The sequence below is a fragment of the Tenebrio molitor genome, chromosome 2 (assembly GCF_963966145.1).
Source record: "Tenebrio molitor chromosome 2, icTenMoli1.1, whole genome shotgun sequence".
NCBI lineage: Eukaryota > Metazoa > Arthropoda > Insecta > Coleoptera > Tenebrionidae > Tenebrio > Tenebrio molitor.
Genome location: NC_091047.1, coordinates 18,053,015 through 18,064,453, shown reverse-complemented (window position 1 = coordinate 18,064,453; position 11,439 = coordinate 18,053,015). Strand labels below are relative to the sequence as shown.

The window sequence follows — 11,439 nt, the reverse complement described above, 5'->3', positions numbered from 1 at the left end:
AAACTAAATATTCGCTGTTATTGTCAATGACTTCCAACCATCTTTGTCCCAAAAGCTCAATTCCACGGCAATAGAAGATGGACTCTTTCGTCCCGAACGATTCTTATCTTTAAGACCTTCTTCCCCATTCAGAAATTTCGCAAAGCATCGCCGATAAGTAGACTCTTTTACCGTCCCGGCACCTTCAATTCTGCATATATTTCTTGTGGCTGCTGCCGCTGAATGTCCACATTTAAACTCGTATAACATTAAATGACGATTTCGTTCTTTTTCCATGTAAACAATCAATTACCATCAATTTTGGTTACTTGCGGCATATTTAGTTGGACTTAATATCTCAATTCAAAGTAACCAACCTTAGGCATTCAAAATTACTTTTGAAAATTCTAGTTACACTAGCAACATTATTGAAGAACATGTACCTTATAAATAACGGTTTTTTCGGGTACGAGAGATTTGTCTTCATGATAATGTCCGAGCACATGCAGCTGGAACAGTTCATTAGTATCTTGTCGATGTCAGGATCGTGTCTAAGGGACATGCTCAAACGTCGCATACGAGCTGAAAATCTAGTTCCTAACACAATTGCATCATTGTGAATAGCAACTCAAGAAGCGTGGAATCGAATTTCGCAAGAAACAGTTATATGTAGTATATTACCTACATACCTACCGAGGAGGAATGGACTTTCGCCGAGGTTTGTATACTATTTTATTCGCAATCAATCATTTAATAAACCAAGCAACATTATAATAATAAAAAATAAATAAAAACCAACCTCCGTAATATTATCGTTTATTTCGGCAAAATATTAAAACTTAGTAGGCGCGCACGATTGAGATTGTATTAAATTTTAGTTCACAAAAGTCAAACCAAATTGACATTTGCTCACATTTTTTAACAAACAAAATGTGCGATAGTGAAATAAAATGTACCCTCCCCAGAATTGCGGGAATTCGCACACAAATTAAGACACAATCTCTTACCTGAGAAAAGCAAATTACGATACCAGAAAAACCTACAGAGATTTTCGCGATTGGTACCACAAACCACTTATCCTGTTCTGATTAATGAAATCAAAAATTAAATTCATCAACTGTCATTTTGACATTTTTAGCCAAATTACATACCTAAAGTTGACTCAAGTTGCAAAAAACCATTTTTCATTTTCAACAGCACTTTTATGGCATTAGTTATTTGAATTTACTTTAAAACTGTACTTTTATGGAAAATATTCAATCCAAACTACGATTTTGTGGCCCCTTTGTGCCTTTATTTGGTTCAAAAATATTGAAAAAATGCTGTTGCAAATGACCAGTGGTTTTTTGCAACTTGAGTCAACTATACGTTGATTACTAAATTAAATCACATTATAAACGGAATCAAGTGGTCAGCGTCAGTAGTATTTTTGGTTGCGTACAAAATAAATTCAGAAATAAGCCTTATGTGATTTGCCCTGTATAGGTTTCGGGAATGTCTCCTTCAAAGTATCACGAGCGTCTAGCTGCAGCAGTGACGTGGAAATAGAATAGACGGAGCATCACCATGTAAAACGTTGATTCTTATATGCAACATTATAAGTAAGGGCAAGTTATGCAGCAATAATAGCAAATCTGTTCTTTATTTGCCTAACATTTATGTGGCAGTTGCGCGGGTTGCGGAGGTATCGTATCTGTTGTTTTTATAAATTGGAAAAAAGAACAATAATCCTTCTATAGATAATATCATTACAAGGATCTGTAATGTTGTTTTTGCTACTTTACCCTCTAACTTATTTTATATTAATCAAACAAATAATTTTTAGTTATACCAAAATTAGACTTCAAAAAACGTTGTATTCAACTCGTTCGTGTGTAAATTGGGCCTTTTTTGGCACTCGTGGGCCTTTAAAACGCCCGTTTCACTCGCATTTTAAACTGGCCGACTCATGCCAAAAAAATCCCAATTTACACACAAATTCGTTAAATTTACTACTATGTATTTAACAAAGGTTGTACTTTTTAAACATCGATAAATTGATTTGGCTTTTGTCCGTTTTTATTTAATGTATCTTTTTATTGTATTTTGTTATCCCCATCATTATAAAACTTTCGCAATAGCAACCAGCAATACAATCGGTGGCCATCTTGGTAAGGGGAAAAATGTACAGGTGGGAATCAAAGCGGTGTATCATCGTGCACCCACGATCACAGTAGATTTACTCATTCAGTAGCGTGGAGGGAGAAAAGACTGGAGATGGCATTTCCTATGCTTCCCATGTTAAAAATCCGAACCCTCTAAAAGCACGTGCAACAACCTTTTATGACCCATTCCACAATGCGCTAGATAAAGAAGCACAATGCGCCTGGAAGGAAGGCGAAGGAAGCCATTGGCCTAGCGTCTATATTCAAAAACCTTTTATGACTCTGTAGTTTTCGCGGGCCGGTACACTTATTTGAATTAGTGCCATCTCCAGTCTTTTCTCCCTCCACGTTCAGTAGGGACACGGAGCTGTTTCGGTTATCGCCAAATTCAAATACGCATGTCTTCGCAGCGGCGGTCCTTTACAAGATGCTCGTAGCGTGGCGCTGCTGTTTTTGGCGCCTTCACGCCCTGATTTCTACATTACAACGGGTGTTTTTTAAAATTTGGCGTCGAAGTTGGCGTTGAAGAGTCGATTGTGAATGCGCTATACGGATCACGGATCAGCTGTTTAAATCTTACGCCTTTACATGAGTGGTGCGGACTCAACCGCCTCTCCAACAACTTCGACGCCAAATTTAAAAAAAAAAACACCTTTAGAGATCAGTACTGGAACCATGTATCTTGATAGAAAGAAAATTTCTTTCCGTTTCTTAAGTTCCTTTTTATTTGCCGCAAACCAACCATGTAGAACCGATGGTGAAAACGGACGCATAGAAATAGAAAAATCTCCGTAGCGCACTTTTGCATCTTTCCAATTGTCCATCTTTGTCGTTCACCAACTCAATGCATATGGCGTTTTCTCTCAGAACTCAAGTCTGGCTGAGTGCAATGAATTAAATTGCCGCGAACGATGGTGTTGCCATCTATGGCATTTTCTAGCAAGGACCGCCAATACCGCCATGTTATTAAAAAATCTGGCTGACGAAACTTCAAAGGTGCCGACCCTAGCTGTCCCTACTGAATGAGTAAATCTACTGTGGTGGGTGTATCTTACGCTCCGTCTATTCTATTTCCACGTAACTCCTGAGTATGAACGGGGTGTACATACTCACTTAAATATTTACATCATTTTGATGTTTTTTATACATATGGAGCGGCAACCATAAATTTTATCCAGTTTTTAAGCCTACTTGGACTACAATCGTTTATAATAATAATAACCAGTGGCGGCCCTGGGGTAGAGCGAGTGGAGCGGCCGCTCTAAGCGCCAAGTGGCACGGGGCGCCAAAATCCAATTTTTGAAAATGTTTTTATTTTATTATCAGAAATTGAATTGTAATTGATTTTAAGTTGTCGACCAAAGGGCGCCGAAAGACAATCTCGCTCTTCCCTGATAAAGGGCTGGGGCCGCCGCTGATAATAACCCTGTACGTAGTGCCCTGTTGGTATTGTTACGTTTAGCCAGCAGAGCTAAGAATTATTAAACAGTACCGCACTATATTCACAGACGCAATTAATATCACAAACTCAACGGAAGAGGGAAAGCGGCCTACCACCAGCTACCGAAATGCATGCAGCCTGCACCCTACACCACTCTTCAATTCTTCATACACTCTGTATCTGTACCACACTACTGCAAACGCACCCTATCACAGTCAATTGGCGGCAAATTTTAAATGCTCCAACCATCCCACGTTTCTATTGGAGGGTTTATCCCTGCAGCTAGACGCTCGTCAAAGTATCGTATTTATGCAACCACTATGCAACCATACTTACGCTCATTAAAAAAATATTTATTTTATAATTTCCATAATTCCAAACAATACTTTGCGTAAAATATATGTTTCCTTTGTATTTTCTGCCACTTTGTATATCAATTTACTGTTTTTCTTTCTAGTCGAAATATCTTAAACATTGTTTTTAATATAAATTAGGTATAATTCGATAAAAAATTCAATAGAATTTAATGTTATCTTCTAAAAATCATAATTATTTATTTATTTGTCTGTTGCCACTCTGCATATCATATACTGTGGGCAGTGGGTTTATTTTATTGGGTACTGGGCTACTGGGTTCTGGGTTTTGTTTTATGTACTGTTTAATGACATATTGTTGGTTATGTTGGGTATGTAATGCGGAGTATGATCAAAATTAAGTTTTCTCATGGTCAAACAAACATACCGAAATTCCAAAAGTGCTTAATAGCACCAGGATTTGAAAAGCATTATTGTGTTTGAACGTATTTTACGTAAAGTGATGATTATTTGGTAGAAACCTCAGAAGTCAACCATAAACAAACGGTTTCACGAAATTATTTTGTAATCTTATATTTGTTATCCACAAAAAAGTTGTTGTTTGTGTATCAAACTCATAGTGTTAAAAACAGAATGTTTGTGCTGGGCTCGTCAGTAAAAATCTGGAACTGTATTTTACTGTTGCTAATGAATCCAGTGGAAGACGCTACTCCATCAAAGTGAAGGTTAGGTTAAGTTCAGAAGATGGGTGCACAAGTAGATGAATTTAACACCATACAGTTTGAGAAAAGGCTAACTGCATTGAAAGATTCTCAAGAAAATATTAATGCCTGCTGCAAGTGGTGTTTGGAGAATAGACTGCATCATAAAAAAATTGTTACTTCGTGGTTGAATGTTCTCAAACGAGTTAAAGTGGAACAAAGACTTAATTTATTTTATTTAGCAAATGACGTTATACAGTATTCTAAGAGGAAACACTATGAATTTGTGGAGAGTTGGGGTACAGCTCTGCAGAAGGCAACAACTCTAGTTCGGTAGGTAAACATACTCTAAAGTTTAGTTAACAAAAATAGAATTTTAGCGATGATAAAGTTAAGCATAAAATTGTGAGAATTTTTAATATATGGCAACAAAGAGGTGTTTATAATGAAGAGTTTATATCAGATCTTTGCGGTCTGATCAGTGTTATCCCAACAGCTTCCAAGAGTGATGAACCACATGAATTTCAGGTGAGGTGGAAGATATAAAGATTTTGTAATATTTTACATAACCATTTTAGTCAGCATATGTTATCAACAAAATCAAACAATGTTCAAAACTTGAAAATGAAACAGACGGAAAGCTCAAAATTTTAAAAGAGCATAATCCTAAAATCCAGATTGATACTGAGTCAATGTGTGTGTCCTTAAAAGGTAATTTGCTTGACACATTTATTTATCACTTGATAATTATGTTTGTAGATCGTGCACATGTTGATGATGTAGAAAAAGAGTTGGAAATTTATGTGAAACATTTAGAAGGATACATAAACGCTTTGAAAGCGGAAATCAAATGTAGAATAACCAATATTTCCGTTTTAAAACAAGCAAATAATCATTTAGACAAAGACAAGAGAGATGTAAAAGTGGTTGCGAATGTGAGTTTATTTAATTTATTTTATGTAATCTGCAAAGTTATTTGTAGGCATACAAGGTGTTTGGAAACAAGGTCAAGGCATTCCAAAAAAAACTTGATGAACACAAGGCTACCTTGATCAGTCCTATTCCATCCCCCGATATCAATGCCCCTTCTCCTAGTCCTGATTGTGATATCGAATTGCCTGATGATAATGAAACTAAATGCAACAGTAAGTTTTATTAAAAAATGTTTTTCATGTTGAGGTTTTATTTGTAGATTCAATTTTGGATTACAATGCATCTACATCATTCACAGCTGGTTACTACAATCCAGTTCCTCCTCCAACAACAGAAACACAAAATTTTGTTACCAATGGATACACAAGCTTCATTGGTTCAAGCTTCAGCATGGAGGTAAATTTTTTTATTTTTACTGAAACATTTCTTCACAACATTATGAAAGTGTTGTGAAAGCTTGTTAAATAAAATTATCACTTTAGTAATTTTAATAATTTGTTTTTTAAGAATCTAAATACATCATCGCTCTTCACAAACACCCAAACAACTGCTGCAAACAACAGTTTAACTGAAGTCACTAACAGCAACTACAGCTTAAATACTGATTTATCAAGTGTGTTACAATCAATTAGTCAGCCTCCACCACCACCAATTGATAATCCCACAGAATCTTCAAGTTTTCAATACCAAGGAGGCCATTTACCTTTGCTGCCTCCACCGATGCCTCCATTCAGTGCCAAATCTGATTATGAAAGTTCTTACCAGACCTATGCCTCGACAGATAAAACAAATTATGGTAAGTTGTACTCAGCGGTGAATAATTTTTGTTTAAAAAATTACATAACGTAAGAAGTGCCAGAGGGTACTGACAAATACTTAAGAGTACAATTTTATGAATAGCATTTCTGTTGTGGTAAGTTCATTCATTTATCTATTTACATGTCCAGAATAATAATTATAGCAACAGTCAACCAACAAAATATCTTTTCAGATGAATCTATAACTATTTAGAACATGTAGAACAATTTTTTTTTAAATAACGCGTCAAGAAAAAAATCTTTGTCACATTTTATATTTCTAAAAGTAAGTCCTGACTTGAATTCGAAAGTTTGCGTATTGGGGGTTTTGATATTAGAAACATTATACGAAAAAAATATGAAGTACATAATATGTGTTATAAAACCAAAAGCGACTTTACGATGATTTTTTTAGACATACTGTATATGAATCATGTGATCAAAAAATGCCTTCAGTTGTTTATGAAAAATAAACTCAGCGTCTTGACTTAATTCATGGAATTTTTATGTAAATACCTGTTATTAGAGAACTGTCACCTACCCATCACAAACTAATATTCAAGCATTTAATCATTCAATATTTTATGCTCCAAGTCAAAATAATCGTGTGAAAATTATAAAATAGGTAGTGTTACTGTTTAACGCTTAATAAAGTTCTAAATGACAGTAATGGCATTTCAAATAATTTAGCTAAGACACTGACTGACTTTCGTTTTTTACAGGTAACTTTGATGGTATTTTTTACCATGTATTATGTATATGTATAATTTAAAAATATATATCTGATTATAGATTCATCTTTATTACTAGTAACTAAAGGACTATACTGGGTGCTTCAAAATTCGCGGAACAACTAAATGGGGCAATGTCAACTTATGCTAGAAGATAATGAGAAAAATAATTTAAAAAATTCTATACCTCTTAAATTTGAAGATATGGGGGCTCAAAATATTAAAAGAGATTTTGACTATTTGTTTTTTACTAGCCAGTGGCATAATAATTCTGAACGATTGTGATCAGGTTTGCAATTATTTTCTTCATTGTTTCCACCATTTTCAAGTAGTAATTTTATGTCCGTTTTACCTCAAATAACGTATGGCAACATGGCTTTGATTTTTCTCTCATTTCCATGGATACAACAAAAATGAAATTTTTGCTTCTGGGACCTTTACATTTATAAGAGATGAAAAATATGCGCAGGAGATCTGCGCATTGTGAGAGAACAGTTGACCGCTACACTTATTTCCATTGGTTTGTTTTGGTGTAACTCGTCGAAGTTATTTTACCTAACGGTCAACATCTTTGTTGTCTCATAGAACGCAGAATTCCTTTGCGCAGTGACGTCACTGTGCGACAAAGAGCATCCTTATTTGTAAAGGTGTTTTTAAATGTTGACAAATTTAGCGTAACGAATAGGTCCATATCTTCTACAAAAAAAAAGAGATTGATTTTTTTAATATTCTTACCCAATACCTATTTTAATGACTACTTAAAAACGTACTGCTAAGCTGTTCCGCGAATTTTGGGGCACCCAGTATAGTTAGACGTATTATAATATTACATATATTATGGTAAAATTTGTAAATTTTGCTTCTGCTACATCTTCATTGTCATTAATGTAAGGTATCAATTGTCATGTTGTCACAATTGTTATTACTACCGCGTGGGCAACAATTACTGTTTGAGCTGGCAATAAAACTATGGTGAGTTTTTTGCGTCCCTGTGAGGCTAAATTTGTCACATCACTGGATGTGACCTGAATTTGATAGATAAAAATGAGAAGTTTTTAAAAAGAAACAAGTTAGAGCGAGGAATAAGCATTTAATTTAAAAATGCTGCTCCAAATGAGTAATTATCAATAAAAGATTACAAAAACCAAGACATTTAAATTTGAAATTTATGTCAGCTGTCAATAACCACAATCAAACAAACGGAAATAGGTACAATTCACAGTCTTGCCAATTTCAAGTAAAATTTTTTATTACCAACTCAAACAGTAATTGTTACTCACGCGGTACTTGATCTTAAAAACGTGATTAACAGGCAAAAGGTGTCATCATTAGCTGCTTGTACTTTTTTTAAACTAAATATAGTTACAGATGAAACATTGTGTCTAAAAGGTTTTCTCAAGGTTTTTGGCAATTCTTAATACAAAAGTTTGTCAATATCAATCGATGGTTCTTTTTGTCCATTAAGTAATGTAAAATTGCATCAAACATTCTTTACTAGTGTTTTTAAACTCGGGAGTAGTCCCTGATTCGTGAACATTGAAGAAAGAGCTCCAATCGTTTTAGAGCAACAAAAAATTGGACATTTACATCTGTTACCTTCTAATAGCACTCCAGCACAGTTTATTGCATATTTACATATTACGTAAAAATCGTGATGACAACAAGATTTTTGTTTGAATGTGGAAAAACATGTTCTCTTGTAGTGTCTTCATATACAACAGCAAATACAAGTTTCAATGCGCCCATGTACGAGACATCATCATTGGGATCATCGTTCAATAATTCAAGCGTGGGTGAATACGCGACAACCGGTTTTGAACCCCCCACTGCCACTTTTGAACCTCCCGATGGTGCAAATCCATATCCACCTAATTCGGAGGAGTACAATCCAGAACAAGAACCGGAGACGTGGGAGCCAGACGCAAATTGGACGCAACCTCCTCTCGACACAGACACACCCGAAAGTCCTCCAATCTTTGAAAAAGAAGGTTACATCGAAGGGGTCGAATATCACGATAATATCGCCACAAGTGGAGCAACAGATGTAGACCATAGAGTTCTTCACCCTCTATCTGCAGAACTAGGTAAATATTTAACAAGCGTAATTGTTGGTCATTGTTGTAAATTACAATGAAAGAATCGTGTTTGGTACTTTCACTTCATCAGTACCGATTGACTGTTTTTGTGTTTAAGAAAATGTTAGAGGTCGAGGTAAAGATGTAGACCATCGAAACTTGATAAGTTTGACTGGTTCACCGGCGGATACGAATTCGAGCGTTCCGTCTCAGGCGGACATTTGGAACATACCTGCCGTAGATCAGGTAGCTTTGGTTTTCGCACAAAACCGCCATCGTTGCTTAACTTTAAAACTTCCTCAGGATTACCGAACCGACTCTCGATCGGCAGCCCCTCTCGATCAGGATTACAGATTGCCCCCATTCAATCTCGAACAATTAAAACTGCCACCGCCGCCTCCTCCACCACCAAAACCGCTGGTGCCTCTCAATCACCTCATAAAAAAACAAATACCGTCACCGAGGAAGCTTCAAGACAACACGGAAAGCATCGACATGGAGCTCAGCGAGGACGAGAGCGAGGATCATCGGGAAAACTTAAAAGTCGTGGTAGATAATTGTGCCGGCGGCAACGTCTCCTCTTTAAAACCGCCGCCACCTTTACCCGACCTCCCCGACGACGTGGACGCAAACAGTTTTCTAGACGATCTCGACAACGACCTAAACTCCAATGAATTCACCGCGAACTTGCAAGACCCCGATCAGAGGATCCACCTCGGGCACCCTCCGATGAACATCCCGCCCCACATCGCCAACGTCCCGCCGCCAAACCTTTTGAACATGAACCCCAACAACTGGATGCAGAAGCAGCAACCAAATTTCGGTTTCCGAAGAGGTGGTAGGGGAGGCGCCCCAATGCACAACAACCGTGGCATGATGAGAGGGAGAGGACGAGGCGGGTACGGATTTAGAGGATCGAATAATTTTAGAAGCCGAGGATTCGGAAGAGGCGGGCCTAATAGACCGCATAAACCACGAGGTAATATGAGGGGGAATTATCAGGTGGGATTTTGAGAAATTAATTTTTGCGTGTGTAAAAATGATTTGCCGACTTTCCGATGAAAAATGGCCAGAGTTGTAAGGAGTACTTTATCTTATTTGGTTTTCGATTTCCGATCAAGAAGTTATTATAAGTTATAAATAAATAATGGTAGATCACACACGGACGTTTTTAATAAAATTTTTAGTTATGTATATTATTGTACGAGATAGTTGATGTACTAACATAGATTTTTCGAGGCAAACAACGTCACACCATTTTTTTCTTTCACTTGTAGTCGAGACGTTAGTACATTTAACATCCTTCAGAGATTGAAGACATTTTTGTATAAACTTGTACAAAGCCATATAACCTGTTTTAACAGTAGCATTTCTTATTCATTTGGCAGAATATTTAGTTTTACTGCTTTCCAGAGTATCGTAGGCATTATTTTGCCGGTTTATGTATTGAATGTATTGTTTACGCAGAAACTATTTTTAGGTAACTTTTTTTTATTCAATCATACACAGTAACAGAATTCAAACAACTTGTCAAGCAACAATGCTCGTCTGTGTATGCTGGAATTAAGCAATTATTTGTAGTACCTAATTCATTTCTAGGTTGGACTCCACTGTAATTTTGTTTCATATTGTACTGTATTTAATGCAAATAAAATGTATTACTGGGTTTTTATATAATAATTTACATCTCAGCTCATGTGATTTGTACAAATAATTTTAGTTTTGATTGTTTTGTAGAAGATTTTGCAACTTTAACACGACTGTACGACAAGTCCATCAATTCTTTGGTCTCGATTATTTTTACTCAAGGTCTGTCGCCATAGAAACAATTGTAACAATTATGTCTATGGTGAGCAGCCTCGGTTCGAAATTACTTCGTGACCAACAATTAAATTCTTTTCCATAAAGTCACATTTAAGCGAGATTGCGGCATTTAAATTGTTTTGGAAACATTGCGATCAAAATGTGACATGTTTCTGTTGTGGCCATTGTGGCAGCTGTCACTTTCGACTGAGTGCCACCGAGATCTTTTTTTTATTTGTCACGTTTAGCAAATTTGGCAACGGTTGTAAGTATTCCCCTTTACCAGAAGCAACAGGAGAATGAGAAGAATTCAAAATCAGGATTCCCAATAGTTTGTCGTAGCAAATAATTTTTCCAGTTATTCTGTTGCAATGACCAGTCACTAGGAACTCCTCTCCGGGTTATCGTGTTGAATATGTCGAAAAACAGGCAACGAAATTGCTGAACAATGACTTCCGGTAGCAGTTGCTAGTCAATTTTCTGTAAATGTACTGACTGCGCAACTTATGAAAAGAAATTGA

At 36.3% G+C, this 11,439-nt stretch overlaps 1 protein-coding gene across 12 annotated transcripts in view; it reads left to right on the top strand.

Annotated features, from left to right (window-relative positions):
• Window positions 1-4,156: 4,156 nt before the first annotated feature.
• LOC138123418 (uncharacterized) overlaps window positions 4,157-11,439 on the top strand; it is a 39,707-nt gene continuing 32,424 nt past the window's right edge. For 11 of the 12 annotated variants that reach the window (XM_069038163.1, XM_069038162.1, XM_069038167.1 and 8 more), the window contains exons 1-10: window positions 4,158-4,912; window positions 4,960-5,107; window positions 5,158-5,290; window positions 5,339-5,514; window positions 5,562-5,724; window positions 5,772-5,908; window positions 6,020-6,308; window positions 8,744-9,124; window positions 9,234-9,361; window positions 9,419-10,094. In XM_069038163.1, the coding sequence (XP_068894264.1) occupies window positions 4,623-4,912; window positions 4,960-5,107; window positions 5,158-5,290; window positions 5,339-5,514; window positions 5,562-5,724; window positions 5,772-5,908; window positions 6,020-6,308; window positions 8,744-9,124; window positions 9,234-9,361; window positions 9,419-10,094 (2,521 nt within the window). In that variant the 5' untranslated portion in view covers window positions 4,158-4,622. Of the gene's footprint in view, window positions 4,913-4,959; window positions 5,108-5,157; window positions 5,291-5,338; window positions 5,515-5,561; window positions 5,725-5,771; window positions 5,909-6,019; window positions 6,309-8,743; window positions 9,125-9,233; window positions 9,362-9,418; window positions 10,095-11,439 lie in introns of all 12 variants that reach the window. The other variant, XM_069038168.1, reaches the window with a different exon arrangement.